The 27079-nt window shown below is 34.8% G+C and overlaps 1 protein-coding gene across 2 annotated transcripts in view; it reads right to left on the bottom strand.

The window, feature by feature from the left end:
• Positions 1–27079, bottom strand: part of LOC128246843 (agrin-like) — a 161806-nt gene that overhangs the window by 36994 nt on the left and 97733 nt on the right. For both annotated transcript variants that reach the window (XM_052965328.1, XM_052965329.1), the window contains exons 2-3: positions 12813–12845; positions 8557–8775 (exon numbers count right to left, since the gene is read on the bottom strand). In XM_052965328.1, coding sequence (XP_052821288.1) covers positions 8557–8775; positions 12813–12845 — 252 coding nt within the window. The remainder of the gene's footprint in view (positions 1–8556; positions 8776–12812; positions 12846–27079) is intronic.

Here is a 27079-nt window from a genome sequence, read left to right as displayed (position 1 = left end):
TAAGTAAACATATGTTCGAAAGACATTATAATTGATAATAATGTATTAATTATATTGGTTTTTGTGAACACATTTCAGTGTAATGAGTAAATTGAAAGGGGATTTAATATACTACTTATTATGAGGGAATAATCTGGAAGTTATACTTTTGAATGACATATGCAAAACAAACTATTTAGCTTGATGTGTACTAGCTTTTTAAAACTCCCTTGACGCTGCTCGCCAGGGATGATTACTGCGTAGGAGGTTGTGGAACATATGAAATTATTATAGCACCGTGTAACATTCATCTACAGTACGTAAGGGGATAAGTTTGTATTTAAAATCAATATTTTCAAAGCACACTATTCAGGGCCGCTAAAATTTCAGACACCGTTATCAATTTAAGTATACACCTTTGAAAACACACTTCACACAAAGCATTTTTAAACTGGTCTAAAAAATCAGTGGTCGAAATTAACTCAAGCCCGCCAACTCTGCATTGGTAAAATGTCTTCCGGGCTTGCTCAAAATCTGAATTTTATATAGCAGGGCTTGTTCAAAAACTTAATGCCAAGCAGTAGTTTAATAATTCGGCGTTGTCCAAAATTCTAATTTCGATGAACTTGTTAAAGTTAAGTTAAAGCTACATTTTGGACAATATCAAATACAGTCGGCGCCTTGCTGGGCGCCGACTAATAAACCCAATGCTGATGCATTAGTGCTCGTAAAGATTTAATTGCTATAGGCCTCACTGCTCACAACACTTACATATTCCAACTGTTATGTTGAGTTAATGAATATTGCATGATATACAACAATCACAATGCAAACATGCATGAAACTTGAGAGACAAGCCCAATAGTAAACCATTCTAGTATAACAATTCAATCCTGAAACTGCAGGGACAAGCCCAATAGTAAACCATTCTAGTATAACAATTCAATCATGAAACTCGAGAGACAAGCCCAATAGTAAACCATTCTAGTATAACAATTCAATCATAAAACTGCAGGGACAAGCCCAATAGTAAACCATTCTAGTATAACAATTCAATCATGAAACTGCAGGGACAACCCCAATAGTTAACCATTCTAGTATAACAATTCAATCATGAAACTGCAGGGACAAGCCCAATCGTAAACCATTCTAGTATATTAATTCAATCATGAAACTCGAGAGACAAGACCAATAGTAAACCATTCTAGTATAACAATTCAATCATGAAACTCGAGAGACAAGACCAATAGTAAACCATTCTAGTATAACAATTCAATCATGAAACTCGAGAGACAAGACCAATAGTAAACCATTCTAGTATTACAATTCAATCATGAAACTCGAGAGACAAGACCAATAGTAAACCATTCTAGTATAACAATTCAATCATGAAACTCGAGAGACAAGACCAATAGTAAACCATTCTAGTATAACAATTCAATCATGAAACTCGAGAGACAAGCCCAATAGTAAACCATTCTAGTATAACAATTCAATCATGAAACTCGAGAGACAAGACCAATAGTAAACCATTCTAGTATAACAATTCAATCATGAAACTCGAGAGACAAGACCAATAGTAAACCATTCTAGTATAACAATTCAATTATGAAACTCGAGAGACAAGACCAATAGTAAACCATTCTAGTATAACAATTCAATCATGAAACTGCAGGGACAAGCCCAATAGTAAACCATTCTAGTATAACAATTCAATCATGAAACTCGAGAGACAAGCCCAATAGTAAACCATTCTAGTATAACAATTCAATCATGAAACTCGAGGGACAAGCCCAGTAGTAAAACATTCTAGTATAACAATTCAATCATGAAACTGCAGGGACAAGCTCAATAGTAAACCATTCTAGAATAACAATTCAATCATGAAACTCGAGAGACAAGCCCAATAGTAAACCATTCTAGAATAACAATTCAATCATGAAACTCGAGAGACAAGCCCAATAGTAAACCATTCTAGTATAACAATTCAATAATGAAACTCGAGAGACAAGACCAATAGTAAACCATTCTAGTATAACAATTCAATCATGAAACTCGAGGGACAAGCCCAGTAGTAAACCATTCTAGTATAAAAATTCAATCATGAAACTCGAGAGACAAGCCCAATAGTAAACCATTCTAGTATAACAATTCAATCATGAAACTCGAGAGACAAGCCCAATAGTAAACCATTCTAGTATAACATTTCAATCATGAAACTTGAGAGACAAGCCCAATAGTAAACCATTCTAGTATAACATTTCAATCATGAAACTCGAGAGACACGCTCATTAGTAAACCATTCTAGTATAACAATTCAATCATGAAACTCGAGAGACACGCCCAATAGTAAACCATTCTAGTATAACAATTCAATCATGAAACTCGAGAGACACGCCCAATAGTAAACCATTCTAGTATAACAATTCAATCATGAAACTCGAGAGACAAGCCCAATAGTAAATCATTCTAGTATAACAATTCAATCATGAAACTCGAGAGACAAGACCAATAGTAAACCATTCTAGTATAACAATTCAATCATGAAACTCGAGAGACACGCCCAATAGTAAACCATTCTAGTATAACAATTCAATCATGAAACTCGAGAGACACGCCCAATAGTAAACCATTCTAGTATAACAATTCAATCATGAAACTCGAGAGACAAGCCAAATAGTAAACCATTCTAGTATAACAATTCAGTCATGAAACTCGAGAGACAAGCCCAATAGTAAACCATTCTAGTATAACAATTCAATCATGAAACTTGAGAGACAAGCCCAATAGTAAATCATTCTAGTATAACAATTCAATCATGAAACTCGAGAGACAAGCCCAATAGTAAACCATTCTAGTATAACAATTCAATCATGAAACTTGAGAGACAAACCCAATAGTAAACCATTCTAGTATAACAATTCAATCATGAAACTCGAGAGACAAGACCAATAGTAAACCCTTCTAGTATAACAATTCAATCATGAAACTTGAGAGACAAGCCCAATAGTAAACCATTCTAGTATAACAATTCAATCATGAAACTTGAGAGACAAGCCCAATAGTAAACCATTCTAGTATAACAATTCAATCATGAAACTTGAGAGACAAGCCCAATAGTAAACTATTCTAGTATAACAATTCAATCATGAAACTCGAGAGACAAGCCCAATAGTAAACCATTCTAGTATAACAATTCAATCATGAAACTCGAGAGACAAGACCAATAGTTAACCATTCTAGTATAACAATTCAATCATGAAACTGCAGGGAAAAGCCCAATAGTAAACCATTCTAGTATAACAATTCAATCATGAAACTGCAGGGACAAGCCCAATAGTAAACCATTCTAGTATAACAATTCAATCATGAAACTGCAGGGACAAGCCCAATCGTAAACCATTCTAGTATAACAATTCAATCATGAAACTGCAGGGACAAGCCCAATAGTAAACCATTCTAGTATAACAATTCAATCATGAAACTCGAGGGACAAGCCCAATAGTAAACCATTCTAGTATAACAATTCAATCATGAAACTGCAGGGTCAAGCCCAATAGTAAACCATTCTAGTATAACAATTCAATCATGAAACTCGAGAGACAAGCCCAATAGTAAACCATTCTAGTATAACAATTCAATCATGAAACTCGAGATACAAGCCCAATAGTAAACCATTCTAGTATAACAATTCAATCATGAAACTCGAGATACAAGCCCAATAGTAAACCATTCTAGTATAACAATTCAATCATGAAACTCGAGGGACAAGCCCAGTAGTAAACCATTCTAGTATAACAATTCAATCATGAAACTCGAGATACAAGCCCAATAGTAAATCATTCTAGTATAACAATTCAGTCATGAAACTCGAGAGCCAAGCCCAATAGTAAACCATTCTAGTATAACAATTCAATCATGAAACTCGAGAGACAAGCCCAATAGTAAACCATTCTAGTATAACAATTCAGTCATGAAACTCGAGAGACAAGCCCAATAGTAAACCATTCTAGTATAACAATTCAGTCATGAAACTCGAGAGACAAGCCCAGTAGTAAACCATTCTAGTATAACAATTCAATCATGAAACTCGAGAGACAAGCCCAATAGTAAACCATTCTAGTATAACAATTCAATCATGAAACTCGAGGGACAAGCCCAATAGTAAACCATTCTAGTATAACAATTCAATCATGAAACTCGAGAGACAAGCCCAATAGTAAACCATTCTAGTATAACAATTCAATCATGAAACTCGAGGGACAAGCCCAATAGTAAACCATTCTAGTATAACAATTCAATCATGAAACTGCAGGGACAAGCCCAATAGTAAACCATTCTAGTATAACAATTCAATCATGAAACTGCAGGAACAAGCCCAATAGTAAACCATTCTAGTATAACAATTCAATCATGAAACTCGAGAGACAAGCCCAATAGTAAACCATTCTAGTATTACAATTTAATCATGAAACTCGAGAGACAAGCCCAATAGTAAACCATTCTAGTATAGCAATTCAATCATGAAACTGCAGGGACAACCCCAATAGTAAACCATTCTAGTATAACAATTCAATCATGAAACTGCAGGGACAAGCCCAATAGTAAACCATTCTAGTATAACAATTCAATCATGAAACTGCAGGGACAAGCCCAATAGTAAACCATTCTAGTATAACAATTCAATCATGAAACTGCAGGGACAAGCCCAATAGTAAACCATTCTAGTATAACAATTCAATCATGAAACTCGAGAGACAAGCCCAATAGTAAACCATTCTAGTATAATAATTCAATCATGAAACTGCAGGGACAAGCCCAATAGTAAACCATTCTAGTATAACAATTCAATCATGAAACTGCAGGGACAAAGCATTGATGTTTCAAAAGTAAAAATAGAAAATTGCGGGACCTTAAACTGTGTTTTAGTAAAAATATACCGATCTTGGACCTATTTTAGCTGAATTATCATCGAGTTTTTGCATCTATTTCTTTACGACGGCTTTTGCTCTTAACATGGTTTCCATTTGGCAAAATTTGTTTATGCTTAAACACCTTTAATGTTTGCCGTGGAAGTTATATGCAGTTTTGTTCGGTGTAGAATCAGAATTAACCACTCGTGTGCCTTAATATAGGTGTAGGTAAGTCACGAGTTGGACCGAATGAAAATGATCATAGCAAAAGGCAATCTGTTACCCGAATACAAACTACTCGCGTATTTGTATGCTAAGTAACCCACCAGATACACTTGTAAACTAATATAGCACTCTGTCACGTAATGCTTACTGTTCGCTTAACTTGTTGGAAGTCTTTAAGTTATTAAACAACAACCGTTCGAATGTTAGTTCTTTATTGTTTCACGTTCTTTCTAAGTATAATAATCAAGTCTAAGTACAGCATGACATTTAAGGTAATCCCGCATCCTAACTGCCGTCCATTAAGGACCCAAGGCCGCTTTCCTTGACTTCCCTCACCCCTCTGTTTTTCATCCAAAGTCATCTCTCTTAAGTACTACTTTTTTGTATAAATATGACAGCTTTACAATCCAAGGAATACACGTTTTTGTAATTAACATGACCATTTTGTACATTTGTACCAGGTCGGCTGTCAACCACTTCCATATTCAAATGACAATCAAATATGCCCTACATTACTAAACATACAGTATGTAGACACATATCCATTTAATTAAATCTTAATTATATCTTAACTTTAACGTTTTTTAACGTATTACGTCACAACTCATATATGTGGTCATTGAATTAATACTTGTTATATCAATGTAGGGACTCTTGACCTCTACCCCTTGGATAACAAATAGAGCTGCACAGGTATATTTAACAGTGCACCGCTATTTTTTAGTCTTCCAGTATAGTTTGACTTACCAGGTCTAAATAGCCTTCAAAAGTACAAAAATCCCCCAAATCCGCCAGCTTGTCCATCACTTAAAATTCCGTATTTTACTTTTACGTGACCACGGAGTATAAGAGATAATATACGCGCTTTGCATTTACTAATGAGGACGACTCTTCATTTGCGTTCGTCTGAAATCTAGTCGGCTTTAACAAAGCCGTGATGAAAGTCGCAGATCAAATTAGAAAATATTTCGATTTAACCTTGAAAGGAGTGAATACTACGTACATATCAAATAATTGGAAATAAACTGTATGTCCCGCAATAAATGCTCTGCGAATCAGTAAAGATGTGAAGCCTTTAGAATGTTGCAACTAGTATTAACATGATCTTCAAATCTAAACTGCTGTTTATACTTTTGATACATGTATTTTGTGCTCACAAAGGCACGGGTGCTACACGGTTTGTAACAATCAACTACCTTAAATACTCATTTGCATTAAATACTGCGATATTACTCGCATGGTGTTAGCATCTAGCATCTAGCTGCGTGTAAGCACACCTTCATACATGTAGTTCGTGATTGATTACTTTACGTAAAATAAATTATTCAAGCATGTCGGAGTTCCCTCTAGAGAATGCTATATATCACCAATCAACTCCGTTACATCGCGTGACGCGCGGTAATTCAGGCTTCTAGGTTGTTTTCAAGTCGCCTTTCCTAATTAGCGAGTTACAAGTCACGAAGATTGTCTTTACGATGTTATTGTTATCACAGGAATTCGATCATTCAAATCAGATCGATGATCGTATTAACTGAACCAGTCTATCCGACAGAGAACCCGAGAGAACTCGTGGAGATATGCTTCATTAAGACTCCAATACTTGTCTAACTTTGATTGTCTAACTAATACCCTGCTGTGCATTTTGTCTTTATGGCACTGGTGTCACAGTAGGGGCCAATTTCCTGTGTATTCGTTTATTGGCACAGACCCATTTAGGGTCCACTTCAATTATAAAACCTCACAAACTGAACAGCAGGATACTCAGATCAGAGATCTGATAAGAGGGATCAAGGCAAGTAGATTAAGATCAATACACAGAGGTTGTGTATTGTACACATATTTGGGGGTGGGGAGGAGGTCACTTATAGAAGGCTTAAACTAGGCATTTAAGGCCACAGTTGTGTTGTGTAAGGACATATTTGGTACATAGTAATCTTGTACGTGATAATGGCGTGTCTTCGCACAAACTCATTTTTTCAAGAAATTCTTTGATGGGTTTCATTATGATTGAACGATAATTGGGTCAAATCTACCGAGGGTTTTCTAGCGTGAAAAGGTTCTGTAAAATCTTGCAGGCATACGTGCATGTGTTCTTTGACCTGTTATGAAGTATAGGTGGACGCTGCTAAATACCGTTCTGATTTTCAAAATAACACAGATATAAAATGGATTATATGAAGCATCTTATTTAAAAAACAAACAAACAAACAATCATACGGTTTAAATACCATTGATAATGACCTGAAACATTGTCCCGTGAAAACCATAATTTTATATGGGAAAGTACATCGCTATTTAAAGAAGCCGGTATGAAATTAGACGTAGAATAGTTATCAAACGAATTAAGCGAAACAATGTAAAGTACAACAATTTTTTGGCTTAAAATGATATAACTGGTAATATCAAAAGATAACTTAATAAAACATGACATATATGCAGCCGTTTATAATACAGAAGAGCGCGTGTTAACCATTCTCATGGTCGTGTCTAACGGTATGTCATTAAATCATAAATAAATTGCTTGTTTATTTTAGAACATTAACTGCGTTCTATTTCAACAAAATCAAGCTGACATTTAAATTCAAAAGTAATCAGAACCGTTTCATACACGCATCACTGTATTCAGTTATAATGCAAACGTGCTGGCAGTGATTACCAGGGCAACAGTAAGGGAGATAACTGTGGCGAAGTTTACTACCACACGCCGGTGCTGCTTCAATCAGAACCAAGGAGCGACAGAACTCAGATGATGAGGCAAATATTTGATTAAGTGTTAGGCTAAACTGTACACATATAGTAAACTCTCGACAAGGTAGTGATCCCAACAACTGTTGATAGCGATATGTTCAAACACGTGTGGCCTCTCTGTGTTCATGTACGTTATATGTAACTCTCGCTCAGTGTCGTAAGGCATAAACACTGTGCTTTTATGCACCAGTCATAGCCGGGGAAATGGGCCGTGTTTTTACCTTCAAGGTGGCCCCGCAGTGCCGGGTGAATGCGATGCTTTTGTATTCGCGCCAAAAATAGCAGGGAATGGGCCTTACCTAGGGTCCCTCGGGTGCGGGAGCATTTGGCGGGGATTTACCAGCAGTCCGTCCCCGAAGTGTGGGGATCTTACCCGGGCTTGACTGGACCGAAAGTCAAAGTCCCCGCTATTCCCCGGTCCAAAGGAGGGGGCGGGGTTACAATCGACTGGTGCATTACAGAGATGTTGTTAAATAGTACGAATTTGGGCCAGTATTCAATATTGGTAATTTCCTTATCCTTAAACATATCTCTGTTATTACATTCAGCTAAATATACAGCCTTATCAAAACACACATTGTTAGTTCTGAATTTCAGTTCAATCTTAGTTGCTTATTGAATAAGGCCCGTGGGCTTGTCCCAGAATTTTTCATTGCATGCTGAATAATTAAAGACAAATAAGAATACTCACTTTCGCAAGGACCCTCATACTCGACGTTCACTCGACGTTGTTTTGTACAGCTCCCGAACTTTAGAAAACATTCACTGACGTATGTGTGGCCGTCCGTCCCGCAGACCGGAAACACGAGATCATCGTCACATGTGTTAACGCATGCGCAATACGGTGTGTTTGAGGTCTCATTTACGAGGCAGGTTGCGTGGAAGGCACAGAAAAACGCATGGCACGGCGCTGTAAGCAGAAATCATGGTTAGATTCGAATCAATATAGGAGTCTAGCCACATAGATAATCGGAGAATAATATACATGTAAACAGAGTGCGGTATATTAATAATAATTTGATAAAACAACAGTACGGTTTGTTAAGACATCGTTAATGTTGATCAATAGCTATTTCGTAAGTGGTTTTCTCAGTAGTGGAGCGCGTATTGTATGAGAAGGTTTATGCTGTTGTAACACTTTAAAAAATTGTCTCAGAATCGGCTGATTTGGGCGTTAATACCATCAATGCAGTTATACAATTAATCAACAATAGATCAGAGGTCAATTGTTTGGTAAATGCCAAAAAAAAATCATTTTGAATGCTCAGTAGTGGAGGGAACTAGATTCTGTTCTGGGGTCGTATTCATAAAACTGCTTAAGTCATTTCCTAGCATATGTCATTTTTTAAGTTAAGTATCTCTCTATCATTTGAGATAAAGGCTTAATAATTTCTGAATTTCTTTATTGCCATTGCCTTTATTGAAAATACATACTTTTATGTTACAAAACACTTATATTTTTCTTTAAATTCGATTTAGAAAGTTTTAAGACATTTCAAGAATTCAGTTAAAAAATGATTTAAGAACTTTCATGAATACCGGTATTTTTTTCTATTTCCATAATTTATTTGGTGAAGAATGTACATTAGCTTGACGTTGTTTTATCATATGTATTGTTTCGTGCAAACAAAATAATTCACAAATAAAAAGCTCCTAATTGAGACAGAAATTCAATTACTGGTGACATGTAAATACTCTGTGTATGGCTTGATTGGCGTTAAGCACAGGGATAAGCTATTTAGACGTCACCAAATTACATGCCTGATCTAAAAGAAACTTCATAGACGTAGTCCATATTTTGGTGAAACATTCCTATGACTTTGATTTCAACAATCGCATTTGATATGTTCTGTAAACAAGGCTCCTTAAATTAATTGCAATGTACTCTTTAAGCTATTTATTTATTACGAGACAATGGTCATTCATATTAAATGCACTCTCACATATTGACCATTTTTACAACTTTTTTTTTATTTTTTTTGTCTTGGAAAGAGCAATTATTTGCATTAATAACTGCAAACCAATGATACAAATAAGATTGCTGACACATAATCAGATCGTAGATTTTCATATTTCCGTTAAAAAATTAATGTTTTATGGCTTAAACCGTTACTAACGGGTTAAGAAAAAATCATAAAACATATTTTTTTGAACTTAAATATAAAAATCTGCAATATATTTTTTTGTCAGCAGTGTTTAATAACTGGTTTCCATGGATTGTCGCAAAAATCGGCTGGTTGCATGACAAAAAAAGTTGTCAAAACGTTCAATCTGTGAGAGTACAGGTTTAAAAAAAAAATGTTTTGTTATATTTGCTATTTATGTCATAGTATTGCTGTAATTCGGCATCAATCTCTATATTGGTTGCATTAAGGCTTTACCGCACCGCACCCCCTCCCGCCCGTCAAGTTTAAAGAGGAATTTAGAAGCTAAAGTGGCATATGACTATATCCTCATCATCATAAGGTTTTAGGCTGCCCTCTGACACACTGGCATTTTAAACACTTTTAAAATAATTGTCTCAGAATCGGTTGATTTGGGCATCAATGCAATAATATTAGATAATTCACAATTTCAAATCTAATTTGTTTGGTAAAATGCCGAAAATATCATTTTCTTAAAGCGGTAGTAACGTTTTTAGCCATAGAACAACAATATTTGAACGTAGATATGATAAACTGCAATCTGATCTTTTGTCAGCAGTTTTAAAATACCGCTTTCGTGACATTTACGCATAAATTTGAACATTAAATGAAAAAAAAAAAAAAAAAACTAAATTAAAACCGATCAACCTGTTCGAATGCAACTCTAAGGCAAAATATGATATTTTAGCCTCCGACAATGGGCCGGGTAACTACGATGAATTACATCTAATGCGTTAGAATACTAGTTCATCCCAGATTAAATTGGGGACCAGAAGGTTCTGAATGATCACCTGGATGCGACTGCAATGTGCCATCCCCAAGGGAGGCTGAGCGCCTACACTCAAAGATCATCCGGCCCCAATTTCTCGAAACTTCTTAAGCTTAACAGGCTTAAGTCGCTTATTTCAATTAGCCAAAATACATACTAATAATGGATGTTGATAAATGAAAAATGGTTGCCTCTAATTAGCATACAGATTTTTCTTATATAATTTATAAAAACTCTTAAAGAAGTAAATATAACGCCTATTATAGAACAACAAAAATAGTGAGTTTAGCTTAATCCTGTTATAAGGGACTTAAGAAGTTTCGAGAAATTGGGGCCAGATGATAATCACAGCCACGTAAGTAAGTTTTACTTTAAAAAATAAACACTGATATTATATAGTCTATTGTGCAGAAGCTATGACGTGGTTGTTTTTCTAAACTCAATACGCAAGACTATTCGCGCTGTGTTGTTGGTGCTGGTTCACAATACCTTAAAATAAAACATTTGTTACGTTGTTGAATTGTTATATATTTTCCATCAAGTGTAACTGGCCTGTAGAAAATGAAACAGTTATCGCAAAAGGAAGTTAAACAAATACGGAAACAAGTGAGACATTAACCTCAAATATTCTAGAACTGTTACAATTAATTGTGGACTTTCATCAAGCCCTGTAATTCCTTTATGTATTGGACAGCCGATGCTTAAGTAATTACAGCTGGAAAACAAGACGAGCTTTCCGATCCCTGACGTGATTAGTTGGAATGCTATTATACCAAATCCACGTCAGCTCTGATATTCCGAGTCTGACACTTAACTCCGGTTATTCGCCCAGAAATGTAATATTGCTTTTTGCGAAATTGGTTCGGTCGTTACATTGACATTCATATGTTTATGATTGTGCTACAACACAATATTCCACCAACGTTAGGGTCGCTATCACGGGGAAAACAAAATCTTATAGATGCTGAACTGTAAAACAAATACTTGTTGAAAACAATTGAAAATTCAATATAAAATAATAACCCGCAAGAGTGTTTATACTTAAAGAAAAAAGTCACGAAGAGACAATACAAGGTTGACACGAACTGAATATGAGTAAACATGATTGATTAAGCGAGGTGACAATAACTTGAATGGTTCATTTATTTCACCATCGTTGAAAACACTTGTTTGTTTATAAAAGGAGAACGTTGCAGGGCGTCGAAGATGACTGTGGTACTCGGCACACACAGGATCGTGTTCTTTTCTGTTGTAAGACTCGTAAACAAACTGTATTGCCTGCTCTTTTTTACAAGGAAAATATTTTTATTTTAAACGCCCATGTAATGTACGGGTAGTCTGATGTAAAAGTTTCATTTCAGAAATAAAGTATACGATTTGAGCACGCCACCGAATATGCATTGAAATAATTAAAAAAAAGGTTTGAATACAAAACACACTAAGTGCAAAACGAAAATAACATGAATAACTGTCATGAGGCTTATGAGGTTTTGGTGTCGTTATATAGTAAACATTTGAAACTGTAAACTGATTTCATGAAGTTATACAAATGATTAAATTAGACAATATCGCGTTTAAGGAGTTTTCAATTCATCCATTTCCTTCGAGATATTCTGTAATTTCCATTTTCATTATATATGTCTTTTAAAATTGTCATTTCGATATTTCCATTTGACATGTCGTTGATCAAATTAATAGAAAAACACACCCAATTGCATTGCACAATACGAGGCTAATAGTTAGCGCGGAGATTCCGTTTGATGAATTCACTGTTATAGAAAATCAAACAGAGTGGATTGTGTTTGAAGTAGAAAACCAGCCAGAACTAAATATATTTAATCTGTATCAGAATGATACACGAGGGACTGCACTGTAACCAGCCTTTTAGAAATTGCATGTGGTTTACGAGGATTCCAAGAGATACAATAAGATTTTATCATTCAATGTTTGATGTTTACGACAAGGTAAATGCAAAAGGATTTATTATTTATGATTTAAAATTGTAACGATAATTTAATGAAAAAAATCACTTACGTTGTTGGGGCTCTGGAACGTCAAAGGGAATATCTGAAAGTATACAATAGACTGTGTTGATATACAAATACAAGAACTAAAAGGGAATATCTGAAATTAAACAACAGTCTGTGTTGATACAAATACATGTACACACTTATCATTGTTCAGTCTTTCGTTCCCGTTTCTATTTCTGTTTTCCGCCAACCTAAGGGTTCAGTGAAATGTTTTCAAATCTAAATAAACTTCCAACTTTCTCCGCCAACATAAGGGTGAAGATTAATGTCTTCAATTCTTAAAATACTTCCGCCAACATAAGATTTGAGAGTAATGTCTTCAATTCTGAATATACTTCCGCCGACATAAGGGTGGAGAGTTATGTCTTCAATTCTGAATATACTTCCGCCAACATAAGAGTGGAGAGTAATGTCTTCAATTCTGAATATACTTCCGCCAACATAAGATTTGAGAGTAATGTCTTCAATTCTGAATATACTTCCGCCGACATAAGGGTGGAGAGTTATGTCTTCAATTCTGAATATACCCCCGCCAACATAAGAATGGAGAGTAATGTCTTCAATTCTGAATATACTTCCGCCGACATAAGGGTGGAGAGTTATGTCTTCAATTCTGAATATACCTCCGCCAACATAAGGGTGGAGAGTAATGTCTTCAATTCTGAATATACTTCCGCCAACATAAGGTGGAGAGATATGTTTTCAATTCTGAATATACTTCCGCCAACATAAGAGTGGAGAGTAATGTCTTCAATTCTTAATATACTTCCGCCAACATAAAAGTAGAGGGAAATGTCTTCATTTCTGGATTTACTTCCGCCAACATAAGGGTGGAGAGAAATGTCTTCAATTCTGAATATACCTCCGCCAACATAAAGGTGGAGAGAAATATCTTCAATTATAAATGAACCTCCGCCAACATAAAGGTGGAGTGAAATATCATCAATTCTGAATATACCTCCGCCAACATAAGGTGGAGAGAAATGTTTTCATTTCTGAATATACTTCCGCCAACATAGGGGTGAAGAGAAATGTTTTCAATTATAAATATACTTCCGCCAACATAAAGATATATAATCAGTAAGATAAATAAAGTATTTAATAATAATACATTAGAGATACTTATTCTGATCAGATGAAATCGTTAAACACGCTGTATAATTATATGTTTGGAAATCTTCATATTCGTTTTTAATAGGCTAATAATAAAAACAACAACAACAACAACATATTTTAAGATATTAATTGAATACTCATATGTGTGGCTTAATCCAAACTTTCTAATTTGATGAACGAACTAATTCTGTTTTAAAATGGAATGTTTGCTGTATACATCAGACTTGGTATAAAAACATTACCCACACAATGTAGCACTAATACTCAAGGGAACAGTTTAAAATAAAACTTTATCGGAAACATGCCGTGAGATTGGGTCGAATGTTCAGAACGCTGTTATACGTTGTCAACCAGATCGTTGTAAACTTTCAGATCTTTATAACTCTAGAAGTTCCATGTTAATTCGGTTGCTTTTGTCAACTATTGAGACTGATGATTCAGCTATGCTTCTTTCGTCTTAATATATCAGCAGATAATCAAGTATATCACCTATGAAAACATATCAACGTAGTAAACACATGTTACTTTTAACAAAGTTTCGATTGTGTAGATCGAATCTTGTATTGTTAAGTTGTATATTTCCTGAACACCTATATAACAAAAAATGTTTTGCTTTGCGTATTGATTACTCTTAATTTTTCTCACTTTACAATTCATATGTCTATCTGGCTGTATGTCTGTCTTTCTTATATTAACCAGTTCCGCTTGTTCCTGTTAAGTGTCAGTTAGCATCCTGAATAAATACTTTTGGAGAAGCAAATTTAAATGCGTCTGTCATTGACGGGTTACAACTCAATTTCCCGAAGCTAATGATTGAATACAAGAGTGACACGGCAAGTCTGAGATCTAGAGATTCCATTTCATGCAATAATCAACGTGAGAAGTAAATAATTAAGAGTTTAATTAACACGAGTATGCTGACTTTGCGGACTTTATGTTTATTTGAGAAAATAAACAAATTGTTGCAAAACAGGCATGTGGATTGCACATTCTTACTCCGTTGTATTTATCCACAAACATTTAATTCCTTTTTTACTTTTAAATCTGTTGTACTAAGACATAGAATTATTACGTGAATAAAAACTGAATCTAAAACATATATCATACGTCTTACCTTACTAAATAAGGCGAAATCTTACGTTGATAGTTCCATTTAAAAAATGAATGTAAATATTCCATCACTGTATCACGAGTACAAGACATTATTCCTGTACTATGGTCATCATTATAGGCACAACTACCAAAAGCGTCAAGACAAACGGACAAACATACAGATTATAACACACATTATTATGCCTTCTTGCGTACCACACAAGCATTTCCTGTCATGTGACAAGTGCTTCAATCCAACCTTGAAGATGAATCATTCGCTATATCGCTATAACGCGACAAAATTTAATCATATAATTTATAGACATGTCGCTAGGAATGTATGTTTTTAGTTTCCCATGCAAAACTTGGCAATATTGGTCAACGTATAATGATGTATTCCATATGCCCCATAAAGAATGCCTTGCTATTTTAACACTGAAAACAGATCATTCATGGCTTAATCAAAACTCAATTCAAAACACCTTTAACATATTTTAAGATTAAAACTGTTCTGGTAGGATATTTACACACAACTAATTTATATTTTAAACATTTACTTTAGTATGAGAGCGTCATTGCAGCACTTTGAAAGTGTCATTTCCTGTCTTATGGGATCGCTGCTAAACAAATTAAGAAGTGAATTAAAAACGAGACACAACTTTTTTCAATCCAACGTCCATTTTTATACGATTTTAAGGCATAATGTTACGAAGGGTTTTTATCAAAACATGTAAATACAAAAATGCTTCAAGATCCCAAAAAGCTTGAAACTTTCAATCTAACAATGTCTAGTAGCTTTACGCTGATTTGTTTACTTTTAAGAAACGTTAAATTTCATTTTATCCGGTGATTTTGAAAACCTAATAGATAAATCTAAACAAATCCACAGGACATAATTCATAGTGTATTCGTGAATAGTTTGAAATACTGTAAAAAAACTAATTTATATTGTCAATATAATTTCCCCCGACTGCAAACAGAAATGGAACAAATGACTGATAAAATATTGTTTTGTTAAATTTCTTAACTCAAATAAACAATACACTCAAAGTTTAGATTTAGGGACTTCCACACAAAATGTGTACCTATTAAGATACGACGATGTGCTTTATGTTTCACTAAGTCCTTACAAACATCATTCGCATATTTTGAAATTAACATGACATTCGGACCCTGCAAGTTTTGACGATTCAAGTGATGAATTGGTAAGTTTAATTTTGTTAAAATCAATATGAACAATCTGATTTATATTCAGATCGTGTTCATCATTTTGGTACGTTAGGAATACAACGGTACTACAGGGACTAGACCAGCTGCCAAATTCTTGAATTTAGGACAAGGCTGTAGGCCGAACAGACATAAAATACGAGACACACACACTCATAAAAGAACTAATTGCAAATATAAGAACATAAAATCACCGTGTATGAATAATAAACTGGAAACCGTAGGGACGGGCCGAGAAGCTAATAACTCTGAGCGTGCTTAACTTAGAGGCAAAGACGATTGGACTGATACCCAAGAGACGTGCACTACGTCGTAAGACAACACAGACAAATTATATGAATAATTAGCTAACGCTAGCACTTTATGTTGGGCTACGGCCTCAAAACTTATAGTGAAGATATGAGGTTGATCAATCAAAACAAATATTACGTTATATCAAGGCAGAACCTCTTGAATACCACCCAGAATAATTGTTACTTTTGCGAGAAATCTAATAGTTATATGGCTGTCTCTTAAGCTTAAAATCAGGTTTAGTAGCAGTATTTTGTGAACTAAAATCGTTTTAAGTTTCTTGTCGATCGAAAATGACACGTTTTGTTTAAACAGAGCCTTGCGTCATATTCTTGTTTTTTTTTCGTATAAAAAGGTCGTTGCACCCCATCCTTTAATAAGATTGGTTGCAAAGAATCAAAGCTGATTCAGTTACATGAATAATTGATTGAATTAATGTAGTTTGTTGCGACTTTTATTACATTTCAGTTTGATTTAATTCGCATAAGGAAATAAGTGTTCTACAGTAATTCTTAATTAACTGAGGTATTCATAAGATGCAGTTTTTGTTCCCAAGGGACCAAGGATGTGATTGTTGCGCTAGTTTGTATTTCACTCTTTGAATCCAACTCCTTTAAGTATATTTCCACATTCATAAAACAAGGCAGTCCAAAGGACGGCTATATGAGGACAATATTTGTACCAAGTGATATGGTAATCTATCAATGCAAAAGTAAGTTATAGCGCGGACACGAGCATGTGTACTCTGACCTTAAAATGTCTAGTGTTACCTTGACCTTCGAGGTAATGGACCCAGGTTAAGGTCACTGCACATCGTCTCAATGAGGACAACATTTGTACCAAATAATATGGTAGACCATCAATGCATAAGTAAGTAACAGCCCGGACCCAAAATGTTACGGAAAGACAGACGGACGGACAGACGGACGGACGGACGGACGGACAAACTGACAGACGGACAAAGTGCTTTTCTATAATCCCATCTCCACTCCGTGGTGGGGGACTAACAAATCTTAATAACTCTAAAAGCTAAAGATAAATCTCATTATCTAATAGTTTTGACGTTACAAATCATAAAACGAAGTTATTTGTTTCGTCTAATGGTTCATGAAATGTATCTCCGTCTACTAATATAAATATCTTTGAATCTTTCCCTTTTTCAATTTGTTAACAGCATACATGAAAATAAAATTGTTTATTCACATTTACTCATTAGGAAATGCCCTCACAACCAAACATCTACTGAGCAGATTGAAAAGCCGTCAAATATTATTTTGTACCAAAACTAACCACATCACTGCCATTACGTCATTAAGATATTTATTAAACCGGTTATTTAAAATTTCACGCATGCGCACTGGTAAATACAAAGGCGTTCACTCTGCAATTCGCATTTAACAATAAGAAAGTTAATTATTTATTAGCTGTTTACTTTAATGTAGAAACAATGAAAGACGAGGGCAGAATTTACAAGGAACATGTAAGGATTGTTTTCAAATTTAACTATACTTGATTTCTGAATCCTTCCGCAGAACATGAAGCAATTAATGTTTTCCAATTAAAGATTGGGATCTAAGGCTTAAGTCGGTTTAAAGAGCTTCTTACTAATTGTGCAGAAAGATCAGTGATGGAAGATTTGCCTGAAGAATGACATATTTAAATTGCTTCTAACACACGCTACTGATGAAGACCATTAACCTGATTAGTTCGGTAAAAACATTTTAAGCCAAGGAGATTAAAATTGTCATTCATGTGTAAAGATTAATCGTTGAATTTCGATTGCAAATTACTAGATAACGTTTGTAAAAAAAATGAATTTATTTTTACAAAAGAAAATAATTCGTAAGGTTTTGTCCTTGATTACAGAACAAAATATATTCTATGGTAGCTTCTTAAGATCACTTGAGTCCGCATGCTAACATTGCTTAGTCTTCTATGACAGTTCAACTGAAAGTACACTCCCCCCCCTTAATAATTATCATATTTCCTCAGAATTTGAATTTGAAAAAAAATCGAAACATTGTCACAGCCTTCTAAATAATGCATTTATTGAAAATATCAATTACAAAAAACAATATAGTAAACATTTATTATCTGAATACCCACAAATATTAATTGACTGGTGGGCCCTTAAAGATTTACGGAGATCAACGATAGTCTCAAAAGGTAGAAATACCATGTTTTCTGTACGTTTCTTTCAATTTAAACCCGATATCCTTCATAAGAACCATTGTTTTTGATTTTTATTTAACTTTTTCGGTCAATTAAAACAAATGTATTAATTGTGCTTATTTGGAGTAAGAATCGATCTTAAGACAGTCAAGATGACCTTGGTACGTTTGTTGCCAGATTCATTAAACAGATATACAACAAGGTGAAAGATTGATATCTAGTTTAACTAGTTATTGAACATGGTATTGTAAATTATGTTTTCAAGCATGGCCATAATAAAACGTCAACTTTTTAAAGGTTTAACAGATGTTCTTTGAGCTAGACCTCTTACACGGTCCTCTCCGACTTCGCTTTATTTTATTTACATTCGTATAACTTTAAGACACCGCGTAAAACCTAATCCGCTCATCAAATGAAATATGAATTTAATAATGAATATTGTGCACCAAATATTATTCATATTTAAATGGAACTCGTGAAACAATTCTCAACATGAAAATAATTACATGGTATTTGTTCTTCTAGTGTTTTGTGATGTTGAAAGAGAAAAAAGTATATTGAATAACGTGAGCATACTACGTGACTCATCCATAAACTTTTCCTTTTTTCTTAAAGGAAACTTGAAACATGCATATTACTCTATGGCCCATTTTAGAAATAAAGTTTTAATTCAATAATGAAACTACATTGAATGTGCATTGCACGTTTCCTATAACAAATGTCTGGCAAGTGTATGTGTCCTAGCAGACTTTGGACACCGAAACTATTGAAATACTCATCTACCTATGGACGTCAAATAAAGTAAACTTTAAAAAGGACAACCAGTGCCATTAACATATGTCAGTAAAGCTCGTCACATACCAAACAGTGGGACACAAGTACTTATTTTAAAGGAAATTGAATAAGTGCCTATATTTAGAGGCGATGCACAATATTGGTAGGCTATACAGACTTTCCGACTTTCCGAAGAACAGTTTGGCAGGTGTCAGAGTGTGTATAACAAATGACAAATTGCGTCATAAATACTTCGCCGGTGGGCACTTTTATGAAGACTTTTCACCATTTCTTCACCATGTCTGTGAAATCAAGCCCCGCTTTCAGTCTTTAAACAGAGTTTAATTGAGAGTTTAGTTTTTTTAAAACACTTCGACAAACCTTTTAATACACAAAATCGCCGCCTGATGGAGCACTGTTAAAACATTATGTTTGAGGAAACTAATTACTTAATCAATCTCAGATAATAAAACGAAGGCAGGGCTCTTAGCAGCATAGACTGCCCTTTGTTCTTTTAAAATGGTTAGGAAAAGAAAAGTGATCTTTCTTTGTTTTTAAGTATTTATTCGAAGCAAAATGATACCTTCCGACATAGAATTAAGCTTTACTTGATAAAAGTTCAAAAGTATGCACCAATTCAATATGACAGAAATGGAATATTGAAATGCACAAAGCAAGAGGACATGTATTATAGTGTTGCGATCCCTTGATGTGTACTCACGTCACATATATATGCACAATTGCGATTTACAGATCAATACATTCGATGGAATTATTCGAAGAGTAAATGTGTTCAAAATCACCTACTCCCTACCCTCTTTATCTTAGAAATTTACATTTTATTTCGTGAAATATTAAAAACATTTGAGTATGCTATTTTCTGCCTCTACTTGTGTGAAAAAATAAGATCAGCTGGTACATTTTTAATGATGCAATCCTTGGCCAAAATTTCAATTTGATGGAATTTTGTAGAACGATGGAACGCTGATACATATATATATATATATGCATTTCTACATATGAACATGAATATAAAAATCTACACGGACAAGACAAATTAGCCAATACCTAAACCGTCCTGATTAAAGGCTCACACATAAAGGCCAAACATGTTAACATCTACCCAAAGAAGTCATTGCCTTTACGAGAGACCCGGTATATCTGATTATCTTTTCATTTTGTATTTAACTAAATATTTCGTGAACTGGAATTGTTTTGCGTTTCTGGTCTATTTGAAATGACATGATTTGTTTAACAGAGCCTTGCAATATATTTGTGATTTACCTTGTGTGAAAATGTCGTTGTATCGTACACTTTAATTATAATGATTGTGAGAAATGACAGTTTTTTTGCCAATTCAATAAAATGAATTTTTGATTGAATTAATTTAGTTTGTTGCGACTTTATTGCATTTCAGTGCGATTTAATACGCCCAATGAAATAAGTGTTATACAGAAATTCTTAATTAACTGAACGTTTCAGAAGATGTAGTTTTGTTCCTAAGGATTCAACCTCCGAGGATGTGATTCTTCCGCTAGTTTGTATTTCACTGTTTAAATCCACCTCCATTAAATATATTTCCACATTCTTTAAAACAAATCTCAATAACTCTAACAATTAAAGATAAATCGCATTATCCAATAGTTTCGACGTTACATATCATTAACCAAGTTTTTCGTATCGTTCTAAGGTTCATGAACTTTATCTCCGTCTGCTGATAGATACATCTTTGAGTTTTTCCTTTTTCAATTTGAACCATTTTAAGGAAAGGAAATACAATAGTTATTGTATTCTCATTGCTTATTTACAATTAATCATAGGAAATGCCCGAACATCCAACCATCCATTTAGCAGATTTAAAAGACTATTTAATATTTATTTAACTATCAAATATTTTTGTGTACCAAAACTTACCGCATAACTGTTATTTAGTCATTAAAATGTTTATAAAGTTGGCTATTTAGATGTACACGCATTCGCGCTGGTTAATATTAAGGCATTCGCGCTGCATTTCGCATTGAACACTAAGAAAGTTAGCATTTAATTTTGGTCGTCTAAACGAAAAGTCGGCGCCGGGCTGCTTCCCGCCTACAAACTATTTCGTTTAGAAAACCAAAATAATAACAATAACAATTACGCAGTGACCTTTTTTTAACTAATTTATTTATTACTTGTTTAATCAAATGTAAACAGTAACAGTAAAAGAAGCAGGAGAACAGGATTTACAAAGAGCATGAAAGGATTGTTTTTAAATTTTAATATAGTTGATTTTTAGATTCTTCCGCAGAACATGAATCAATTAATGTTTTCCAATTAAAGATTGGGATCTAAGGTTTAAGTCGATTTAAAGAGCTTCTTTCTAATTGTGCAGAAAGATCAGAGATGGAAGATTTGCCTGAAGAAATACATTTTTAAATTCCGTCAATTACACGCGAACAGTAAATACCATTAACCTGATTAGTTCGTTTAAGGAAGGGAGATGCAAAAATGTAATTCATGTGTAATAAAGATTAATCGATAAATTTCGATTGGAAATTACAAGATACCGTTTGTTAAAATGCATGTATTAGTATAAAACCAAATTATTCGTTAGTTTTTGCCATTGCTAACAAAGCATAATCATTCCATGGTAGTTGCATTAGATCACTCGAGTTCTTGCTAAAAAAATTGAGTGTGCTATGACAGTCCAAATGAAACTACGCTTCACAAGTTGATATAATAGCTGTGCATTAGATCACTCGAGTTCTTGCTAAATAAATTGAGTGTGCTATGACAGTTCAAATGAAACTACGCTTCACAAGTTGATATAATAGCTGTGACATTCATTGTCGGTAAACAAAACTTTGATTAATAGACACGTAAAACCCTTAATTATCAAAGACTTGTTGACAGTGTAAAATTGAATAAGGGACTTTTGACTCGTGAGCGAATCAAACAATGTCGTTCCGTGATCACCACTTCATTAAAACATCTGCCGACAATGTACGAGACACGATGTCAAGAACCCGTGTCTACAAAACTCCAAGACAGTGACAATGCCTTGCAAGAAATCTGCAAGTTATGTTATTGATTTGTTCGTGTCAGTTTAAATGCCTCTACTTAATGTTAATTTATCTATGCTGTTGTGCATGCTGTGATGATTGCTTTGATGATCATAAGGTGTATATGCTTGTATCTAAATAAAAGTTCTGGGGCCGCATTCAACAAACAACTTAGAAGGAACTTGAATTTAAGATAAGAAATGAAGTGTTATAATTGGCCTGTATATTTAGCTGACCAATAGGCTGAATAGAATCCCTGAGGCATGTCTAAGGATAATGATAAGATCAATATTGACTACTGGCCCTGCAGTTCTATGTAATGTGATCTGTTCAACAACCGATGTGGAACTTGCATACAGTATAGTGAAGGTTTTCATCATTTTTATATTATTTTCAGTCAAATTATTATAAAATTGGTTAAATTGAGTCAATCATGTTCTTCATTACATGGCAACACTATGTTTGGATTTTTTTTAATGGTTTCTGACTATTCTTGACAGTCTACTTTGAAAGGGAATCTATTAGTGTAAAAAATACTTCCGCCAACATTAGGGTGGAGTGAAATATCGTTAATTCTAAAATATATTCTCGGCGACCAATGTGTGGAGTGAAACATTTTAAATTCTAAATATACTGCCGCCAACACAATGGTGGAGTGAAATGTCTTCAATACTAATCATACCTCCGCCAACCTAAAGGTGGAGAGAAATGTCTTCAATTCTAAATATACCTCCGCCAACATGAGGGTGGAGTGAAATGTCTTCAATTCTAAATATACCTCCGCCAACATGAGGGTGGAGTGAAATGTCTTCAATTCTAAATATACCTCCGCCAACATGAGGGTGGAGTGAAATGTCTTCAATTCTAAATATACCTCCGCCAACATGAGGGTGGAGTGAAATGTCTTCAATTCTAAATATACCTCCGCCAACATGAGGGTGGAGTGAAATGTCTTCAATTCTAAACATACCTCCGCCAACATGAGGGTGGAGTGAAATGTCTTCAATACTAAACATACCTCCGCCAACCTAAAGATGGAGAGAAATGTCTTCAATTCTAAATATACCTCCGCCAACCTAAAGATGGAGAGAAATGTCTTCAATTCTAAATATACCTCCGCCAACATGAGGGTGGAGTGAAATGTCTTCAATACTAAACATACCTCCGCCAACCTAAAGATGGAGAGAAATGTCTTCAATTCTAAACATACCTCCGCCAACATGAGGGTGGAGTGAAATGTCTTCAATTCTAAATATACCTCCGCCAACATGAGGGTGGAGTGAAATGTCCTCAATTCTAAATATACCTCCGCCAACATGAGGGTGGAGTGAAATGTCTTCAATTCTAAATATACCTCCGCCAACATGAGGGTGGAGTGAAATGTCTTCAATTCTAAATATACCTCCGCCAACATGAGGGTGGAGTGAAATGTCTTTAATTCTAAACATACCTCCGCCAACATGAGGGTGGAGTGAAATGTCTTCAATACTAAACATACCTCCGCCAACCTAAAGATGGAGAGAATTGTCTTCAATTCTAAATATACCTCCGCCAACCTAAAGATGGAATGAAATGTCTTCAATTCTAAATATACCTCCGCCAACATGAGGGTGGAGTGAAATGTCTTTAATTCTAAACATACCTCCGCCAACATGAGGGTGGAGTGAAATGTCTTCAATACTAAACATACCTCCGCCAACCTAAAGATGGAGAGAATTGTCTTCAATTCTAAATATACCTCCGCCAACCTAAAGATGGAGTGAAATGTCTTCAATTCTAAATATACCTCCGCCAACATGAGGGTGGAGTGAAATGTCTTCAATTCTAAATATACCTCCGCCAACATGAGGGTGGAGTGAAATGTCTTCAATTCTAAATATACCTCCGCCAACATGAGGGTGGAGTGAAATGTCTTCAATTCTAAATATACCTCCGCCAACATGAGGGTGGAGTGAAATGTCTTCAATTCTAAACATACCTCCGCCAACATGAGGGTGGAGTGAAATGTCTTCAATACTAAACATACCTCCGCCAACCTAAAGATGGAGAGAAATGTCTTCAATTCTAAACATACCTCCGCCAACATGAGGGTGGAGTGAAATGTCTTCAATTCTAAATATACCTCCGCCAACATGAGGGTGGAGTGAAATGTCCTCAATTCTAAATATACCTCCGCCAACATGAGGGTGGAGTGAAATGTCTTCAATTCTAAATATACCTCCGCCAACATGAGGGTGGAGTGAAATGTCTTCAATTCTAAATATACCTCCGCCAACATGAGGGTGGAGTGAAATGTCTTTAATTCTAAACATACCTCCGCCAACATGAGGGTGGAGTGAAATGTCTTCAATACTAAACATACCTCCGCCAACCTAAAGATGGAGAGAATTGTCTTCAATTCTAAATATACCTCCGCCAACCTAAAGATGGAATGAAATGTCTTCAATTCTAAATATACCTCCGCCAACATGAGGGTGGAGTGAAATGTCTTTAATTCTAAACATACCTCCGCCAACATGAGGGTGGAGTGAAATGTCTTCAATACTAAACATACCTCCGCCAACCTAAAGATGGAGAGAATTGTCTTCAATTCTAAATATACCTCCGCCAACCTAAAGATGGAGTGAAATGTCTTCAATTCTAAATATACCTCCGCCAACATGAGGGTAGAGTGAAATGTCCTCAATTCTAAATATACCTCCGCCAACATGAGGGTGGAGTGAAATGTCTTCAAATCTAAATATACCTCCGCCAACATGAGGGTGGAGTGAAATGTCTTCAATTCTAAATATACCTCCGCCAACATGAGGGTGGAGTGAAATGTCTTTAATTCTAAACATACCTCCGCCAACATGAGGGTGGAGTGAAATGTCTTCAATATTAAACATACCTCCGCCAACCTAAAGATGGAGAGAATTGTCTTCAATTCTAAACATACCTCCGCCAACATGAGGGTGGAGTGAAATGTCTTCAATTCTAAACATACCTCCGCCAACATGAGGGTGGAGAGAAATGTCTTCAATTCTAAACATACCTCCGCCAACCTAAAGGTGGAGAGAAATGTCTTCAATTCTAAACATACCTCCGCCAACATGAGGGTGGAGTGAAATGTCTTCAATTCTAAATATACCTCCGCCAACCTAAAGGTGGAGAGAAATGACTTTAATTCTAAATATACCTACACGAACATAAGAGTGAAGAGAAAGTCTTCAATTCTAAATATTCTTTCCACCATAACAGAAACAATGTGCAAGTTTTAATGTTTGAAACCCGAAACAGCACTGTCTTTAAGGGATTGAAGGAAACATTTTTTTTTCTTTTCAAGGTTTAATTTACTCAAAGAGGGCTTAAATATGAGTGATATGTTTGCAAATCTGAAGAATACACTACATACAATTTTTTAACGAATCAAATAATTGTAGCATCGCCAGATTATAAAAGTTAATGTATTTATTCAGACAAAAATTGTTTTACACATGCCATGCAACAATATGTGTATATTCCGTAAACGCTGGCTTATGATATAAAAACGGGATACTTTTAGATAGATATCATTAACTCGTAAGTGGGGCTTAATCAAAAGTTTGTAGATTGTTCTAATTGCGTCCTTATATAGAGTGCTGCATCCAATTGTATACATTTGGTTAAGTCTTTGGTAAAAGTTGGCTTAAATATTAATTGATTGGTCAATATCAATCCAAACATTAATATCAACCAATCAAATAACTTCAATATGCAAACTGGCCAAAAGATAACCTGTTAGCAATATCACGAAGTTTTAAAGAAATGTAACAGTGTTAAATTAACAACGTTGTTAACTGAATCGTTGTTAACATTCAGATCTTTATTACTCTAAACATTCCATGAAACGCATATTATTTCGGTGTGTTTGTCAAGTTTTGAGGCTATATTTTAGCTATGTTTTTTATCTAAATATATCAGCACATACTAAATAGTTCATTTATAAAAGTTAACAACGAAGTCTATAATTGCAATTTCAGCATCTGAGCAATTGGCCCAATTGTTTGTCAGAGCTAAAATTGCGCTCTAAAATGAACATAGGAGCAGGCCGATAAGGTCGCAAAAGAGTTAAATATAATACTCACACTTTGAGAAATTCAATTTGTTTAGAAGAAAACCCATTTAATCATAACTCGTCAGGTGTGTATAAAAACGCACTAATAACTTACTTTATTTAATAATTAATTAATGTTTGTTTTAGTTCATTGTAGAATCTCGAAAGTAATATTGTATTGTTGAGTTATATATCCTCTGTATATTTATTTAAAAGAAACTCTTTTGCTCTTTATTGCATTTTCTTTATTCCTTTTCCCCATTTTACGATGCGTCTGTCTGGCTGTATGTTTGTCTTTCTTATATTAACCAGTTCCGTTTGTTTCTGTTAAGTGTCAATTTGCGTCCTGAATAAAAACATTTTGAAAAGCAAATTTAAATGTGTCTGTCATTGACTGGTTACAACTCAATTTTCCGAAGCTAATGATTGCATACAAAAATGGCACGACAAAATGCAGATCTAGTGAAACCATTTCATGCAGTA

Source organism: Mya arenaria, chromosome 9, assembly GCF_026914265.1.
Source record: "Mya arenaria isolate MELC-2E11 chromosome 9, ASM2691426v1".
Classification (NCBI taxonomy): Eukaryota; Metazoa; Mollusca; class Bivalvia; order Myida; family Myidae; genus Mya; species Mya arenaria.
This window is presented reverse-complemented; position numbering and strand designations above follow the sequence as displayed.